This window comes from Podarcis tiliguerta (genome assembly GCF_965153285.1).
Source record: "Podarcis tiliguerta genome assembly, chromosome: 12".
In the NCBI taxonomy this organism is placed as follows: domain Eukaryota; kingdom Metazoa; phylum Chordata; class Lepidosauria; order Squamata; family Lacertidae; genus Podarcis; species Podarcis tiliguerta.
This window is the reverse complement of record NC_139545.1, coordinates 57,971,747-57,989,810: the sequence shown is the minus strand read 5'-3', so window position 1 is coordinate 57,989,810 and position 18,064 is coordinate 57,971,747. Positions and strand designations below refer to the sequence as shown.

Below are 18,064 nucleotides of genomic sequence, written 5' to 3'. Positions count from 1 at the left end.
ATTTTTTAAAACAACCCAGAAGCTTTTCTTTTGGGAATTATAGGGACAGAACTACCTAAATTGTATAGAAATTTATTTATGTCTGCTACTACAGAAGCAAGAATGTTACTTGCCCCAAAATGGAAAGAATCAGAAGTCCCAGCAAAGGAAGAATGGATACAAAAAACTTAAGGAATATGCAGAAATGGTGAAACTCACCGGATGAATAAGAAGTCAAGATAACAAACTTTTTATAAAAGAATAGAGATGGTTTATGAATTGTTTACAGATAATTTGTCAACAGATAAAAACATTAGCAGGATTGTTGTAGTAACCTGCAGTTTCATAAGAGTATAAATTTACAGTAGGTAATTAAATGAGCATTTAAAGAACTTGGACAGGCAGGAAATATTAAAAAATAAATCTAAGGAACCGCAGAAAGAGGGCGAAGGCAGCCGAATTTTGGAATGTCAAATTGATTGTAAAACTAATGAAATGTATAAATTTGAAAAGTAAAAAAAGAAAAATGATGGCAAAGTTGACATTCACCCCTTTGTGCATTAACGAGCCCTAAACTTGCTGTCTGACTGCAATTTCCTGCACTTATGAGCTGAGTGCCCCTTCCCAGGAGCCTCTGTGCCAGGTCCAGCCTCTTCTCCCCGGGGGGCCAGCAGGAAGGGGGGGTTCCCTTGCCCCACGCTGAGCCTCCTCTGGGCCCACAGGTGCTGCAGGACGGGGGCTGCGTCCCCCCAGAAGGATGCCGCTGCCAGCTGGGCTCGGTGCCCGCCATGCCCTGGGCTGCCAACATTTCCCAAGAGGAACGGGAACAGGAGCATCCGCCGGGCAGCGTCATTCGCCACGAGTGCAACAGCTGGTGAGCCTGGGCTGGGCGGTGGGCAGGAGCCCTGAAATAGTCACTTTGGGGGGCAAAAGAGAAAACCGGATGGCGCTGCCCATTGCATGCAGCACAGAAGCTTTTTTTTTATTAAAAAAAAATTTAATTCATTTTCCTTTTTCATTCATTACATACATCTCATATCCATAACATTTACTATACATTCCTCCCTCCCTCCCCCCCCCCTTCTGGGCTTCCCCCAACTTCCCTTTCTGGTTTGTTTCTCCACTTTGCTATTTCCTAAAGGAAAATAATACCAGTAACATATTTATACAACAACATCAAACCTTAAAACATAAAAATAAAACACACCACCCTGTTTCTCTATCTTCCACACATTTCCTCATGCTAATAATGTGAATATTTATTTAAATCCTGCCATCAAGTCTATAGACTTTCTTTGTTTCTGCAAGTATAATGTAAATGGTTCCCGTTCTTTTTCAAAGTCACTGTTGTCTTTTTCTCTTAGCCTCTTGGAGCCAGGACTCCTGGGTTCTGTTCCAGCTGCGGAAATTGTAGGGCAGGGTGTTCTTGACTTAGAGCGGGCGATGCCACGTAAGGTCCTTCCTATTCAGGGTGTGCTGGTCCCGTGGGTTACCCGAGAGGCGAGGTCCAAGTCCGGTCCGTGGTCAAAGATGCAACGGGGAGGCAGTCCGTAGTAGCTGAAGCTGGGTGCAGGGCAGGGAGTCGGGTGAAGTCAGGAACAGGCTTGCAAGTAGGGAGCCAGGGCGGGTCAGGAGCTCAGGCAGGAAAGCAGGACCGGGTTCAGGCAGGAACTAGCAACCAACAATGTTGCTCCCGCAACTTGGGACTGGGGCTGGCCGGCTTTTATCTGCCCCGAGGCACAGGGCAGGCCCGATCCTCAGGTGACTCGCCTCTTCTGGCCTGGAGGCAAGCACTCCTCCTGCGAGAACTTAGTTCCCTCCGCCTCTCTGCCCTGAGCCTCTGCAGCTCAGGAGAGGCTAGAGGGTTACCGGACCCAGAGGCAACCTCAGCTTCCCCTGACGGGGCTGAGAGTGGAGCACCTGCAGGCAATGGGTCCTCCATCACCTCAGAGGCTAGAGCAGACTCAGCTGGTGCCTGCACCTGAGGACCCAGCACAGGTGAGGACCCTTCAGGCTCAGGCCCCAGCCCCAACTCAGCTGGTTATGGAGGCAGGGAATCCTGTGCAGGCTGGGATTCCTCAGGTTCAGCATCTGAGTCCGACTCCCAGGCCATCACACAGGGGGCTCCTCTCCCCCACCATCCACCCTGGGCTGCAGGAGGAATCATAGAATCGTAGATTTAGAAGGGATCCCCAAAGGTTCTCTAGTCCAGCCGCCCATGATGCAGGAATCACAGCGAGATATTCCCTGGCAGGTGGCCATCCAACCTCTGCTTTGAGATATCCGAGGAAGGAGAGTGTGCCATCTTCAGAGGTGGTTCCTTCCACTGTCAAATAGCTCCCACTGCCACAAAGTTCTTCCCAAGGTTCAGTTGGAATCTCATTTATTGTCCTTTGACTCCATTGGTTTGGGTTGCCTCTCCGGGAGCAGCGAAAAGCAAGCTTACTCCATATTTTGTGTGACGGCCTTTGAGATTTGAGGGCCTCTTTCCATGGCCTCTCCCGTAAGCAGTTCAGGGCAGGGTGTGTGTGTGTGTGTGTGTTGTGTATTTCTCCTGCTCCTGCATTTGAGCATCACAAGAGCCCTGCAAAGTAATAATAAATAATACATTTTTATTTATACCCCGCCCTTCCCAGTTCAGAAAACCTGGCTCAGGGCGGCTAACAACAAATTTAAAACAGTTAATTGATGCAACAAAAAACAACATAAAATACAGTATAAAACGTGAATAACAATAAATTCAGAATTCAAAAATCAATTTAGGGGGGAAATCCATCCAATAAAAGTTAGATGATCACCAGGGCTAGCTGGCTAAATTGGTCCTATTTGGGCCAGCGAGGAGACCAGGGGAGAATTAGCTGTGGGAAATCGTCATAAAAAGGGGAGAGGGAGGGGACGAAGTAGGCTAGACAGAGAGAGGAAGACTGGCTGAAGGCCACCCAGTGGAGATTTGAACCCGGGTCTCCTCCTGCCCAGCCCTGGGCTCTGTTAACCCGCCGCACCTCCCTTGGCTGCCTTCTGACTCCTTTTGTTTGGCTCCGCAGCGTCTGCCAGAGGGGGGTCTTCACCTGCACCCAGGAGGACTGTGATGGTAAGAGGCTGCCAAGGGGCACAGACCCTCTCCAGGCAGAGCTTGCCCCCTTTCTGCCCCCTACAGCCCCATTGCTCTCAGCCCCACGGCACCGGGAAGGGGGCCAAAGGGGTGCCTGTATTTGGCTTGTGTTTTCCTGCCAGCATCCTGTTCTCAGCCCTGAGACCAGATGACCAACGCTTCCTCTGAGCCTGTGCAGAGTTCATTCCTCCCATCCCTGAACCCCAACCAAACCCCTTCTCAAAAGCGAGAGCTCAGCCCTGAACTCTGGCATCTCCCGCTTCAGGACTGAGCTGCAAGGGGGCAGGGGTGCCACACCCATATTTGCCCCCCTTCTGGGGCAATTGCCTGGGCACTTCCCTCCCCTCCCAGCCACCACTTGCCCCACACAGCACCGGGCCCCAATCCGACGCCCTCCCAGGATGCCCTCTGCCAGCTGCACTCCCTCACCCGGACGCTCTCCCCCTTCTCGCAGTGCCCTGCGTCTGGTCAGAGTGGGGCCCGTGGTCACCCTGCTCCGTGACGTGTGGCTCCGGACAACGGGCATCCCGGCGCCACCGCCGCCAGCCGCGCCTCTACGGCGGTGCCGAGTGCGAAGGACCCTCTGAGCGCTGGATGTCGTGTTCGCTCCCAGACTGCGGTAAGGCTCAGTGGCTTTCCTTTGCCCCTGCGGATCATTCTCCTGCCCCTGGGGAATCGGGGAGGAGCAGAAAATCACTCCGTTTGCATTTTGATACAAGCCTAGCTAAGTGGAAATTCCCGAAACAGAAGCGCAGCAGAACCAGAAGCGATAAAGGGCCTGGAAACCAAGACTTGTGAGGAACAGTTGATGGAGCTGGGCGGTGCTGGTGGGAGCTTGATAATAATAATTTTATTATTTGTACCCCAGCCACTCTGGGAGGCTCCCAACAGGATATTAAAAACACAATCAAATTCCTTAAGAACTTACCTAAACAGGGCAGCCTTCATATGTCTTCTAAAAGTCAGATAGCTGTTTATTTCCTTGACATCTGATGGGAGGGCACCACCACCGAGAAGGCCCTCTGCCTGGTTCCCTGTAACTTCGCTTCTTGCAGTGAGGGAACCAGCAGAAGGCCCTCAGAGGATGACCTCAGTGTCCGGGCTGAGCGATGGGGGTGGAGATGCTCCTTCAGGAATACTGGCACCTAGCTGGCAAAGGCTACTTTGACTGGTATCCCTCCTGCTCACAGCCTGCCCTGCCGGCGAGCTCTGGCTCAGGACCGATTCCCCCGCCCCCTGCGAGCGAGGCTGCCACCAGATCTACGAGGATCCCCCACAGAACTGCACCCCAAAATCTGGGCAGGGTTGCCTGTGCCAGCTTGGGCACTACCGGAACAAGAGTGGGCACTGCGTCCTGGCCGCTCACTGTGAGTGTCAGCATCGGGGCCAGATTTACGCGGTGAGTGTGAGCAGTGGCGGCATTTTGGATTGGAGGAGAGGGAAAAGGTATCTGGCTTTGGCGAGACAAAGTTTTGTGGCCTCAACTTGCTTATTCCACATTGGTGGGCACAAAGGACTAGATGACCCCTGGGGGTCTCTTGCAGCTCTAGAATTCTGTGACTTATTGCAGGGCCTTCTTAGTGACTGCTCCAAACTTTGGCACTCCCTCCCCAGAGAAGCCAGACTGGCTCCCTCCTTGTCCTTCCACTGGCCGAAGATTATTTTATTCTGGCAGGCTAGTTTTTTTTTTAAGGAAGGCGCTTTTAAATAGTGCTGTGCTGTACCTGTTTTTAATAGATTTGTTTATTTATATCATTTTAATTCTCTTAAATGACATTCTAACGACCATCTTTTGTACGTCTGTAGCTTATTGCATTTGACCTGCGCCGTTTTAATTTGTGTGAGTCCCGATTTGGGGGAAAGGCAGGATATAAACTGATATGGTAACAATGGCGATGATAATAAGAACAATTTCTAAACCAGTTGCACTCTGCAGGCCCTCTGAAGCCTTCTCTCCGCTCCTTTCTCTCCTCCACAGGCTGGCACAGAATGGCAGGAGGGCTGCAAAACTTGCCGTTGCCTGAACGGGAGGGCCGTGTGCGAGGCCACCTGCCCCCCAATCACCTGCCTGGAGGTATTTTCACCTAAAGGACCCCATGCTGTGCAGGGAGGGTGGGGCGCTGTAGCATTCCCAAAGCAAGGAAGGATTGGACTCTGATTAATAAAACACACCCGAGGCTTGACCAGCAAGACTCTGGGAGGAATATAATAATCTGTCTCTCCACTCCTTGGTCCAGGTCGTTTTATTCATGAAAGAACTTTTTACACAGTGTTCGTAAGAACCAATCAGATTTCCTCTGAGCATTAAAAAAAAACACCATGTGGGACAAAGTCAGATCAGAAGAACTTCTTTTAACCACAGAGAAACTATTTCCTACTTGAGCATGCTCTCCGTGGCGACTGGGAGGTGGAGACCGAAAATGTGGGGTCAATGAGGGTCAGTTGGGGTATGAGAACTCCGAGGGAGGGCAGGCGGTGGCAGAAACACATCCTGGGATATGTGGGGGAGTGGGCAGACTGAGTTGCAGCTTGCTCGAGGGTGTAGGGAAAGACACTTTGCACATGCTCAGGCGCCTGGGGTCTGCAGGGATTTGAAAGCGAGTTCCTGAAGCTCAGCCCTGCAGGACAGCTCAGTTGGTAGAGCAGGAGACTCTTATCTCAGGGCCGTGGGTTTGAGCCCCAAGTTGGGCAAAAAGGTTCCCACGTCGCAGGGGGTTGGACTAGATGACCCTTGGGATCCCTTCTGTGATTCTTCTCCCCTCAGGGCGAAGTCAAAGTGCAGGAGGCCGAGAGCTGCTGCCCGCTGTGCAGGAAGGAGCTGCCGGGTAGGTGGGCTTGCGAGATGGGAGAGAGCCCCCTTTCTAGGCTGTGCCTTTGGGGTCTTGGTTTCAGCCCTGTGCTAGGAGCCGGGTCCCACATATCAGGGCTTCTGCATCCAGGGCGGGCGGGCGAGGCGGGGAGGGAGAGCAGGGAATCCCCATTTGCAACAAAGCCATCTTTAAATGTGGCAGCCCCACTCTTCGGAACTCCCCGCCTTTTGACATCAGGCAATTCTCTTTTCGGCGACTGCCGGAAACATTTTTTGTCCAGAGAACCCCACTCAGACCTGCAGGCTGTTGATGCGTGTTTTAATCTGGTTTTCCTTTTCTGCTGCTTTCATATCCCTCCCAACGTTCTAAACAGTTCCTTTGAACCGTTTTACCGATAATCGTTTTATTCGTTCTGTAAACCGCTTAAGGTTCTTTACCATCACCTGTGGAACTCCTTGCCTCTTGACAACAGGCAGGCTCCTCCCCTGTGCCTTTTGCAGCGCCTGCTGAAAACATTGAGTCCAGACCAGCCCACCCTGACGTTTTGACTTTCAATCTGTTGTGATTTTAGCTTCCCAAAAGCCTTCAATTGCTATTGTTAGCTTTCCTTATTTATAATCTTGTTGGCTTTTTTGCTTTTCTTCTTTTGCAAACCGTGGTGCGTAAATGTTGTGAACCAAACCAGCCAATGGGAAACGGAAACCGTTCCGTCCGACGTGGGTCAGGGTTTGGGGGATTTTTGCTGGGCCCAAACGCCCCATCAGCCCCAGGCCTGGGCCCCCAAGACCCTGGCATGGAGGTGCCCCCCTCGCCCGCTGGCCTTCCACATTGCCCTCCTCTTCCCCTGCAGAGGATCGCCCTCAGCCCGACTGCCAGCACCACACAGAGCTCCGCAACATCACCAAGGGCAGCTGCTTCCTGGCCGGCGTGGAGGTGAGCTACTGCCGGGGGCGCTGCCCCTCCCACACCAACGTCATCCCCGAGGTAAGTGGGCACCAGGCCCAGGCACCCGGGGGCACTGCCCTCTCCAGAAGCCCCCTCTGCGTCGCCCAGTGGCCTTGCCCCTCACAGTCCGTGTATTGGGGTTATCAATATTGCACAAACGGTAGGGCTGCCATATGCCAAGGAAAACCAGGACATGCCCATCCGGACGGATTTTTACATTTTAAAGGAAATGTCTGAGTTTTTTGGGGAAACCCAGCCAGACGAGCGGGGTATAAATAATAAATTGTTGTTGTTGTTCTTGCATGAAGGGGGGTATATAACTCTAATAAATAACATTTTTGGACGGGAGGATTTTCATTTCAAAGGGAAGTCCATTTTTAGTCCTATCCTCTGTGCGATAGGGTTGCCATACCTTGAAGAATGAAAACGGCTTATTGAATATTTACAGATAAACTGTAGACAGATAAAAACATTGTCAGGGTTATTGTAATAACCTTCAGTTTTATGAGAGTATATATTTACAGTAGGTAATTAAATGAGCATGTTAAATGAATTCAGATATTAAAAAATAAATGTAAGGAACTGCAGAAAGAGGGGGAAGGAAGCCTGGAGAAACTGGATTGGGGAGGAGAGAGTGGGCTGGTCTGCGCTCCTCAGAGAAGCGGGGAGTTTCAATATTAGGGGGACATTTAAAGGGCCCCTTCAGTAGCGTAGGGCCTCATCAAACCAAAATCCGGCCCTGTATGAAACGCCAGCCTCAAATGGTGTTTTGATACACCTGTTTGGGTTTCTCCCTCTCTCCTCCCCTGCCCTTGTGCTGCCCCTCGCAGGAGCCCTACCTGCAGACCGTCTGCGAGTGCTGCAGTTACCGCCTGGACCCCGTCAGCCCCGTCCGCATCCTGAACCTGCAGTGCCAGGGGGGCGAGACGGAGCCCGTCGTCCAGCCCGTCATCCACCAGTGCGAGTGCAGCAGCTGCCAAGGTGAGCCCGGGCCAGAGGCGGGCACCAGAAAGGGCTCCAGTTGACCACAGGCAATGGGGGGGAGCCTCTGACCACAGGGCTTGGGGTCTGGGCCTCTGACCCCACACAATGCCCCTCACTGGCCTGCTCTGGAAGAAACGCACACACCCCCCAAAAAAAAAATTGGGTTTGTTTGCCAGACTGTGGTGTGTCCTTGAAATCTGGTCCTGCCTCTTGCTTGTCTGGAGAGTGTGGGATTTGTGGGCGCAGGAAGGAATCTCCTGTACAAAGGTAACATCGTAGAATTGCGGAGTTGGAAGGGACCCTGAAGGTCATCCAGTCCAACCCCCCGCCACGCAAGAATCTCAACTAAAGCAGCTGTGGCAGATGGCCAGTTTATAAACCTCCAAGGAAGGAGAATCCAGCCCCTTCCTGAGCAAGACTGCTCCACTGTCACAGCTCTTACAGTTTAGTCGGAATCTCCTTCTTTGAGACTTGGAGCCATGGGTTCGAGTCCTACCCTCTGGAGCAGAAGGAAACAAGCCCTTGAGATATTTCAAGATGGCTCTCGTATCTCTTCAGAGTCTCCTCTTTTCCAGGCTAAACATTCCCAGCTCCCTCAACCATTCCCCCATAAGGCTTGGCTGACCTCTTCTGCACACCTTCCAGCTAGTCACCATCCTTCTTAAATTGTGGTTTCCAGAATTGGATATAGTATTCAAAGTGTGGCCTGACCAAGGCAAATTAGAGCCGGACTATGACTTCCCTGGATCTGGACACTATATTTCTGTTGATGCAGCCTAGAAAAAGCATTAGCTTTTTTTGCTGCTGCATCACACTGTGGACTCACATTCAGCTTGTGGTCCACCAAGACCCCTATGTCCTTTTCACATGCGCTGCTGGTAAGCCAGGTGTCCCCAGTCCTGCCTAAGTGCAGAACCTTACATTTGTCCCTACTAGGCTTGCCCCTAGCGCACCAATATCCCATAAGACTTGTGCTGATGAAGCCTAGAATAGCATTTAACCTCCTGTTAAACTTGTGGTCCCCCCAGACCCCCCCAACTCACTCTTGCCTTCATTGAACAGCTTCCAGCGGATACTGATGACGCCCCCCTTTCTCCTTTGACGCCTAATGCATTGATTTTAGGACCCACTTTATTTCTGGGATTGTGAATGGGTTTTTTAAAACTGTTTTCAATACCATACTTTAATCATGTCACCCGCCCTTGGACCTTAGGACGGGTTATAAATTGTAGTAATAAAATAATAATAATAATAATAATAATAATAATAATAATAATAATAATAATGGGTTCTCCCCCCTCCCGCACCTGATTCCTGGGCCTAAGAGGAGCCTGGCTCAATTAGGCCAAAGATGTAGACAAAGCCCTCTTTTCTATAGCTAAGACCATAAAAAGAGCTGGATCAGGCAAGTGGCCCAGCCATTATCCTTATTTATTTCATTGCATTAATATCCCACATTATTTCCCTCCAAGTGGCGTACATGGTTCCCTCCCTCCTCATTTAACCCCCACAACAGCCCTGCAAGGGAGGATAGGCTGAGAGAAGGCAGTGTGATTGGTCCAGTGCGACTGGGGGGATTCGAACTCGGGTCTCCCGCATCCTGGTCTGACACTCTAACCCCACCGAGTCCCCAGAGCCCTGCATGCTGTCCTCACAGCGGCCAACCAGGTGCCCCAATGGGAAACCCACACATGCAGGATCCAAGCAGAAGAGTCACTCTCCTCTGCTCTTGGTCTTCCCAGGTAAGTCCTGCGTTCAAGTCTCACCACCCGTCTCGGGTTTGCCTTCTTCTCCATCACAGGTGGCGACTTCTCCAAGCGCTGACGACGTCCCCGCAGGCGAAAAGACCAGGCCCTTCCATGGCGGAATGGGACGTCTGCCCTCCCAGGATGCAAGATTTTTTTCCATGTTCCCCATTGCCTCTTCTCTCCTGTTTTCCAATTTCCCACGCACACACACACAGCACAGCACAGGTTTCTCCTTTGTTCCTTTGCAAGTCAATAAACTCAGCCAGCAGCTTCGCTGTGTGTTTTATTAATGCGCCAAGGAAGCTTCCACAGGGGAGGACTGAGAGAGGATGCTAAAGGAATTTGCTGCGGGCTTGCAGGAGTGGAAGCCGAGTGCCCACCTTGTGGGCCCTGCACCCAGTGCCCAGTGGCATTTCCAGGTGGGGCTAGGAAGGCCCCTTGCCAGCTGGACAGTGTGGGCGATACTGAGCAAGCTGGGCCAACGATGGCCTGGCGCAGCTTCCCAGGTTCCTATCGAATTAGCCCTTGATGCAGAAGCGTGAGGACTAGAGCCTTGCATCGTTTTTAGGGGAAGCACTGTTGCTCAGGGGATGAACACAGAAGGTGCCTGGTTCATATGCACAGTGGCTGTGAAAAGACCAAGCTCTGTGCCAGGCATTCTTGAGAAGGAGATTGGAAGCAAAGGAGCAAATCTCCCAGGGAGAGAAGAGATTCGTCTTTTTTATGAGAAAATGTCTCAGTTACAAATCAGGGTGCAGGCAGTGAACCAGCATCTCTATCCCCCTGGAAACCAGGTGTGTGAGGAAGAGGTTTTAACAAGTGATAGCAAGGTGGGGGAGCCCTTTTCGGGGAAGGTCAGAAGCGACGGCTCAGAGCCCAACCACAGGTCAACGTTGCGGAAAGTAAAGACCTATCTAAGGTCGACAATGGCAGGGGAACAGCTCCATGGGCTTTGCTCCCTTTTGCATTGGGAAAAAAGGAGGAAGTGCTGGACAGGCTTTCAGCAAATCCAAGAAGCTGACTCATGTCAAGCTTGTGGTCCACCAAGACCCCAAGATCCTTTTCACATGTGCTGCTAGTAAGCCAGGTGTCCCCCACCCTATACAGTGGTACCTCGGGTTACATACGCTTCAGGTTACGGAGTCATAGAATCATAGAATCATAGAGTTGGAAGAGACCACAAGGGTCATCGAGTCCAACCCCCTGCCAAGCAGGAAACACCACCAGAGCACTCCTGACATATGGTTGTCAAGCCTCTGCTTAAAGACCTCCAAAGAAGGAGACTCCACCACACTCCTTGGCAGCAAATTCCACTGTCAAACAGCTCTTACTGTCAGGAAGTTCTTCCTAATGTTTAGGTGGAATCTTCTTTCTTGTAGTTTGGATCCATTGCTCCGTGTCCGCTTCTCTGGAGCAGCAGAAAACAACCTTTCTCCCTCCTCTAGGTGACATCCTTTTATATATTTGAACATGGCTATCATATCACCCCTTAACCACCTCTTCTCCAGACTAAACATGCCCAGCTCCCTTAGCCGATCCTCATAAGGCATCGTTTCCAGACTCCGCTAACCCAGAAATAGTACCTCAGGTTAAGAACTTTGCTTCAGGATGAGGCCCCATTAGCTAAAGTGGTGCTTCAGGTTAAGAACAGTTTCAGGTTAAGACCGGACCTCCGGAACAAATTAAGTACCTAACCCGAGGTACCACTGTATTGGTGCAACTGGTTCTTCCTGCCTAACTGCAGAATCTTACATTTGTCGCTCTTGAAATGTATTTTGTAGCTTGTGCCCAGTTCTCCAATCTGTTGTGGTCATTTTGAATTCTGATTCTGTCTTCTGCGGCATTAGCTACCCCTCCCAGTTTGGTGCAATCTGCAAATTTGATTAACATCCCCTCAATTCCTTCATCCAAGCCATTTATAAAAATGTTAAACAACAACTTGCCCAGGACATAACCTGCGGCACCCCACTTATCACTTTCCCCCAGGATGACGAGGAACCATTAATGAGTCCTCTTTGGGTTCAGTCAGTCAACCAGCTACAAATCCACCTAACAGTTACCCCGTTCAACCCATATTTTACCAGCTTCCTCGTGAGAATATCACAGGGGACTTTGTCAAAAGCCTTTCTGAAATCAAGATACACTATGCCCACAGCATTCCCCTGCTCCACCAAGTTTGTAAAGAAATCAGATTGGTCTGGCATGACTTATTTGGGAGAAACCCATGCTGGGTCTTAGTAATCACAGCATCCTTTTCTAAATGCTCACAGACCGACGGTTGAATTCTTTTCTGGACCTTCCCTGTTATCAATGTCAAGCTCACCGGTCAGTAATTACCTGGGTCTTCCTTTCCCCCCCTTTTGAAGATGTGGACAACATTTGCCCATCTCCAGTCTATAGGGACCTCACCTATTCTCAAAGATAATAGACAAAGGCTCTGAGAGTACACCTGCAAGCTCCTTTAGCACCCTTGGGTGCAGTTCATCAGCCCCTGGCTCCCTGGGTTGGGCTCCTCCTGCAATAACCAGTCAGCGCTGCAACAAATGGGAAGCCGGAAAAGGGGAGGTCCTTGATTTTGATTGTGGGGGTGGGTGGAAATGCTGATGAAAATTTCCAAAATGAAAAGGTGTATTGCAGGGGGGTGGGATGGATGACCCATGGACCCCTTCCAACTGTACGATGCCATGAAAGACGACAATCTCATTCCCTTGTCCATCCAGCCTAGGGATCCTGGCCTGGGCAGGCGATTCACTGCATTGGCATCTTTGCAGCTGGAGGATGTGTGCCAGGGCCCAGACTGCCCTTTTCTTTCTGCCATGTGCCCTCAGGGTCTGGGTGGCGCGTCTGCTGCTCTCTCCCTGTCAGCCTGTGACTTAGCCGGGCGGCGCGAGTGGCCGGTTGCTCCGGGCTGTGCGCCAGCCCCGTGGGCCGCTGCTGCTGGGTGCGCCCTCCTCCTGTGGGCAGCCAGGCTGCGCATGCGCGGGAAGCTCTCCCCGCACTCGGTGCAGATGAGCTGGGCGGGTGCGTCATGCGCCCTCTGGTGGGAGAGCAGGGCCTTGCGCAGGCGGAAGCTCTCTCCGCATCGCCCGCAGGAGAAGGGCTTCTCGCCCGTGTGGAGCCGCACGTGCAGCTTGAGCGTGATGCGGTCCTTGAAGCTGCGCGGGCAGGCGGGGCAGGCATAGGGGCGCTCGCCCGTGTGGATGCGCTCGTGGCTGAGCAGGTGGTGCTTCTGGGTGAAGCGCTTGTGGCACACCTGGCAGGCGAAGGGCTTCTCGCCCGTGTGGACGCGCTGGTGGATCACCAGGTGGTGCTTGTGGCTGAAGATCTTGTCGCAGCGCTGGCACGCGAAGGGCTTGGCGCCCGTGTGGACGATGCGGTGCATCAGCACCCCCGCCCGGTCCTTGAAGGCCTTCCCGCACTGGGGGCAGGGGAAGGGGCGGTCCCCCGAGTGCCCCCGCTGGTGGGTCTGCAGGTGGTGCTTCTGGGTGAAGCACTTCCCGCACTGGGGGCAGGGGAAGGGGCGCTCGCCCGTGTGCACCCGCTGGTGCGTCAGCAGGTGGTGCTTGTGGCTGAACAGCTTCCCGCAGTCGGCGCATGCCAGAGGCGGCTCCCCGGAGTGCGCCTTGCGCCGGTGCGTCAGCAGCAGCTTCTGCAGCCGGAAGGCGGCGCTGCACTCATCGCAGGAGAAGTGTCGCTCCCCGCCATGCACCCGCAGGTGGGTGCCTAGGTGCTGCCGCTGGGTGAAGCGCCGCCCGCACTCGGGGCAGCCAAAGGGGCGCTCGCCGGTGTGGATGCGCTGGTGCGCCAAGCAGGCCATTTTGCTCTTGAAGCGCTTCCCGCAGTCCGGGCAGGTTAGGGGGCATGACTCTCCCCCTCCGGGACCCCTTCCTCCTTCGGTGCCAGGCAGCCCCTGAGACAGGAGTCCTGCCCCACCCACAGGCTCGCCAGCCATGTTGCTGCCACCGTTTTGCTGCGGGCACAAGGTCTCGCCCTCGGGCTTCCTGTGCCGGAGCACCATCTCCGAGAAGAGCCCTCGGGCGTCTTCCTCCCCGGACTCCCCTTCTTCATCCTTGACTCGGAGGTCGCAGCCTGCAAAAGGAAAAGGGAGACGTTGCAAAGCAGTCCTGGCAATTCAGTGATCCAGCAGGGGCAGGGTTGGTGCGGGGCCGTCGCCCCGGGTGCAATTTTGGGGGGGGCACATTAATCATGATGCCCCCCCGAACCCAGCAGCACTTTGCACCCTGACCTGTTGCGCCATGAGTGTACCCCTCAAAGCAGGGCCATTTTGGCAAACACAAGACGCACCAACAGTGAAAGATTGGCAGATGAAGATGATGGACTTTTCGGAGCTGGCCGACCTGACCGGAAGAGTCCGCGACCAGAAGGAGGAGGAGCACCAGGAAGAATGGATGAAATTTAAAGACTGTTAAGTTAAATTAATTGGAGAAGCTTGCATAATTAGGTAATGGGATGAATTAATATGTTTGATACTGATTTGGAAAGGAAAATATAATGATGTTAAGTGATTAAGTTAATTTTATAAGAATAGTGGTTTTGGAAAACCGTTAAAATGATATACACTGAAATTCAACAATGTTATTAAGATTGGTTTAAATACGGTAGAGATTTATGTTTGTTTATTTGTTTGTTTATTTTTTTAATTTTTTGAAAACAAAAACAAAGCAGGGCCATGTTGGCCAACCGGGCTCCCCACTGCGCAGGCAGGCAGGCAGGCGGTGCGTCACGGCCCCACTTAGCCCCGGGCACCAGCAAAGGACGCTACACCACTGTGCCAAGCTGAGGCTGGCTTTTCCGCCATTGCTTATCAAGGCTCTCTCACAACTCTGCAGGTAACGGGGAGGACAGGTGAAGGACCTGCTGGTTCAGGCCAAGTGGGGCCCATCTAGTCCTGTGTCTTTTCCTCACAGTGGCCAACCAGATGCCCCAATGGGAAGAAGCCCACAAGCAGGATCCGAGTGCGGGAGCCGCCTCCCTGCCTGTGGTTTCCAGCAGCTGTGAAAGCAGAGAATGGCCAGCACAGCTAGCAGCCATTGAGAGCCGCCTCCATGAATTTGTCTCGTCCTCTTTTAAAGCCATCCCAGGTGGTTGCCATCACTCCTGTGGCGGGGAGTTCCACAGCCTAACTATGCGCTGTGATAAGAAGGGCTTCGCCACCCAGAACATCATAACTATTATTATTATTATTTATTATTACAGGTAGGTGGCCGTTGGTCTGCCGTAGTCAAAACAAAATAAAATAAATAAATATCTGATGGAAGTGTGCATGCACACAAAAGCTCATACCAATAACTTACTTAGTTGGTCTCTGAGGTGCTACTGGAAGGAATATTATTATTATTATTATTATTATTATTATTATTATTGTCACTTTACTCATAATGACTCAAAGTGGCCTACGAAAACAGAAACCACTAGAAGCTCCATTTCGGTGGCAATCTGCTTTTGTTTCCAAATATAAATCTTCCTGAAAAGCCATCTCGACTGTAGTGCAAATTTACCCCCACCAACGCATTTCTGACTGACTCTCACATTTTTGCAAGCAATTTCCAGTAACGCAACGCACGACTCGTTTATGACTTTTGCCGACATTTGACATAAGTAGATGCATTCTCGCGCGTAACAGACACCTGGAGAACTTTGCGTCGCAAAATTCAGAGGCGTGTGAATCGGGAAGCTTAGCTGTGTTTCGGTTTGCAGGCCGGTCTGAGAACGAGAATCGGGGCAGGTCTCAGACGCGCACAAAATTGAATTCCCCTTCTATTGCGGACGGTGATGCTCAGGTTTGCAGCCAGTTAAGTATGGCCAGGAAACCACCTGCCTTACCCAGGGAGGCGAGCAGTTCGTAGTTCTCTTGCATGACGTGGCGGTGGAGCCGTCGCTGCCAGTCCTGCAGCCCAGCCCACTCTTCCGGGGAGAAGGAGACCGTGACGTCGTCCAGCGTCACCTGCGATGACAGAGGAAGCAACTCAGCAAAGCATCCCTCCCCAAGACCTGGGGAAATGCCAACCCAACTCCCTTATTAAATGAGTACCTGGCCCATCACGTGGGCTCCAGTGTGGGTTATGGGAACTCCTTTGGGATGGAAAATAATAATAATAATAATAATAATAATATTTTATTTATACCCCGCCCTCCCCAGCCAAGGCCGGGCTCAGAGTGGCTTACAAGTAATAATAAAAACAAGATGAATGATTACAACTTAAAAACAAAAGTAAAATACAACATTAAAATAATGGAACATTAAAATATTAATATATTATCCTATGTCAATATTCCCGGAAGTGTCTCTGGACAGCGCTGGCCCCCGGCCTCTTAAGTGAGATGGGCGCACAACCCTAGAGTCTGTCAAGACTGGCCCGTACGGGCAGGGGTACCTTTACCTTTATATATATATAATAAATTTTTCTGTTTTACACTTTGGAATATTAATTTAAACAACCTTAAAATGTCAATGCCCGTTCCAGAGTTCATTTAGCATATCATAAATCCCTGCATATTTTACATAAACTAAACCCTTCAGTATTCCGTTATCCAACAAAACTTATTTACACTGTTTAATTTATCTTAATGTTGCCAATGTTTTCAAGTGTACACAGTTTCCCCCCACATATCCAATATTTCCCAAACTTCTTTAAATGAATGTTCTTCTTGTTCTCTTATTCTATAAGTTAGGTCCGCAAGCTGCGCATATTCCATCAATTTAATTTGCCATTCTTCTTTGGTTGGGCTCTCGCTCGTTTTCCATTTGGGAGCTAACGAAACACAGACTACAGTGGTGGCACACATAAATAACCTTTTTTGACACCTGGGAATTTCCATCTGAATTAACCACAACAAAAAGGACTCTGGTTTTTTGGGGGAAAGTACTTCTAAACATTTTTTCAATTCATTATGGATTATTTCCCAACACGCTTTTACCCTTTTACAGGTCCAGAGCTATCTTGTGTTCTCATCTTGTGAACCGCTCCGAGATCTTTTGATGCTGTATATGAATCTAATAAATAAAAAATAAATGAAGTGATGGTCTGGCTCAGAGAGTGAGTGACCATAGCTCAGTGGGGGAGCACATCTGCTGGGCATGTAGAAGGACCCACAGCATCTCTGTGCTGTTTGCGTTTTTATTTTGCATTTTTATGCTGTGATCCGCCCGGAGATTTTTGGGTGAAGGGGCAGTGCGGGGGCAGCTGCCCCCCTAAATCAATACAAATCTGAGGTTCTACCCCCCCCCCAAAAAAAGCCTGCCCCCCCCACAAAAATCCTGGCAACGCCCTTGGTGAAGGGCTATAATTTATAAATAATAATAAAAAAATGGGTTGGGAAAAGTCTCCTCTTGAACCCCGGCAGAGCTGCTGCCGGCCTGTGTCGACAATACTGAGCTACATAGACCATGGCCTGACTCGGTATAAAGAGAGGTTTTGGGTCTCGCCTTGCGGGGGACGACTCGCTTTCCCCGGCTCTCCCCACTCTCCTTCCGGAGCCGGGGCCCTCTGCATGCGCGCAGAGGCACGCGCGCCTTTGTCCGCCGGCCAAAGCGGGCGCCTCCGCCAGGCTGGTCCGTTCTCCCGGTCCGGCCCGGGGACCCAGAGAAGGGCAAAGGGTGCGGGGACGGGGAGAGGGGTCCTACCCGGCCGAGCATCTCCTCCTCGGGATGCGAAGCGCCCAGGCGAGCGGGCGCCTCCGGAGGCGGATCCGAGCTGCGCGGAGGGGCCGGCGGGAGCTACCCACGTCCAGCTCGTGAACCGGATCCGCTTCGGCCGGCGGAGGGAGGGACGGAGGAAGGAAGGGGAGAGGAGAGGAGGCGCCCTCCGGCCAGGGGGAAAGGCGCCCTCCGGCCAGGGGGAGGAGGCGCCCTCCGGCCAGGGAGAAAGGCGCTCCGCAGGGTCCCCAAATGCGTCTTCCTTTCCAAGGAGCTGGCGAGCGACGTCTCCAAATGCGCCCTGAGCGCGCGCGCCCTTCACCTCGCCCGCCAAGCGCTCAGCTTGCAGGGCCAGCTCTTGGGGGAGCTTAAAATATGGGGGGGGCGCTTTTTCAGTTTTTCTGCCTCCTGCAGACCCTCCCCGGCTAGCCTGGCAGCGCATGCTGCCGCGATCCTGAAGGCGCAGGGAGCAGCGGCGGATTTTGGGGAGCAGGGTGGGCGCAGTGTTTTGGCTTCACACAGAGGACCCCTGAAATTTGAGACCCACCGCTGCAGGGAGGAAGCCGCCTTGAAATCCCGAGCCAAGTTGAATGTTGTGGGAAGGTTCGGGGCAGACGGAAAGAAGTCCTCCTTCACTCGGCGCGGAGTTCATCTGTGGAACTCACTGCCACAGGAAGCAGCAGGGGTGGCCACCAACTTAGACGGTTCAGAAGAGGGTGGGACCGATTCCAGTTGCTGGAAGCCACAGGAGTAGAGTGTTGAATCCTGCTCTTCTTATCCCAACGGGACTGACTTGAGAGGAAACATGCATAGGATCGCGCAGTTGTTT

The 18,064-nt window shown here is 52.0% G+C and overlaps 2 protein-coding genes across 5 annotated transcripts in view; one reads left to right on the top strand and one right to left on the bottom strand.

Annotated features, from left to right (window-relative positions):
• Positions 1-9,851, top strand: part of LOC310661359 (SCO-spondin-like) — a gene marked incomplete at its 5' end in the record, with an annotated part of 165,801 nt that extends 155,950 nt beyond the window's left edge. The window contains 9 exons of the mRNA XM_083407208.1: positions 702-853; positions 3,024-3,070; positions 3,546-3,710; positions 4,282-4,490; positions 5,070-5,165; positions 5,856-5,916; positions 6,752-6,885; positions 7,677-7,827; positions 9,632-9,851. Of these exons, the coding sequence (XP_083263334.1) occupies positions 702-853; positions 3,024-3,070; positions 3,546-3,710; positions 4,282-4,490; positions 5,070-5,165; positions 5,856-5,916; positions 6,752-6,885; positions 7,677-7,827; positions 9,632-9,654 (1,038 nt within the window). The 3' untranslated portion in view covers positions 9,655-9,851. The remainder of the gene's footprint in view (positions 1-701; positions 854-3,023; positions 3,071-3,545; positions 3,711-4,281; positions 4,491-5,069; positions 5,166-5,855; positions 5,917-6,751; positions 6,886-7,676; positions 7,828-9,631) is intronic.
• The window catches only part of LOC310660977 (uncharacterized protein), a 776,342-nt gene extending 758,991 nt beyond the window's left edge, over positions 1-17,351 (bottom strand). Inside the window, exons 1-3 of one of the 4 annotated variants that reach the window (XR_014503677.1) lie at positions 17,224-17,351; positions 15,423-15,543; positions 12,068-13,667 (exon numbers count right to left, since the gene is read on the bottom strand). Coding sequence is in view for 2 of the 4 variants with exons in the window: in XM_083406629.1 (XP_083262755.1) it covers positions 12,403-13,667; positions 15,423-15,543; positions 17,224-17,235 (1,398 nt within the window). In the remaining 2 variants the exon portion in view is untranslated. Of the gene's footprint in view, positions 1-11,137; positions 13,668-15,422; positions 15,672-16,517; positions 16,803-17,223 lie in introns of those variants that run through there. The other 3 variants (XR_014503678.1, XM_083406629.1, XM_083406630.1) reach the window with 3 other exon arrangements.
• Between the last annotated feature and the right edge of the window lie 713 nt (positions 17,352-18,064).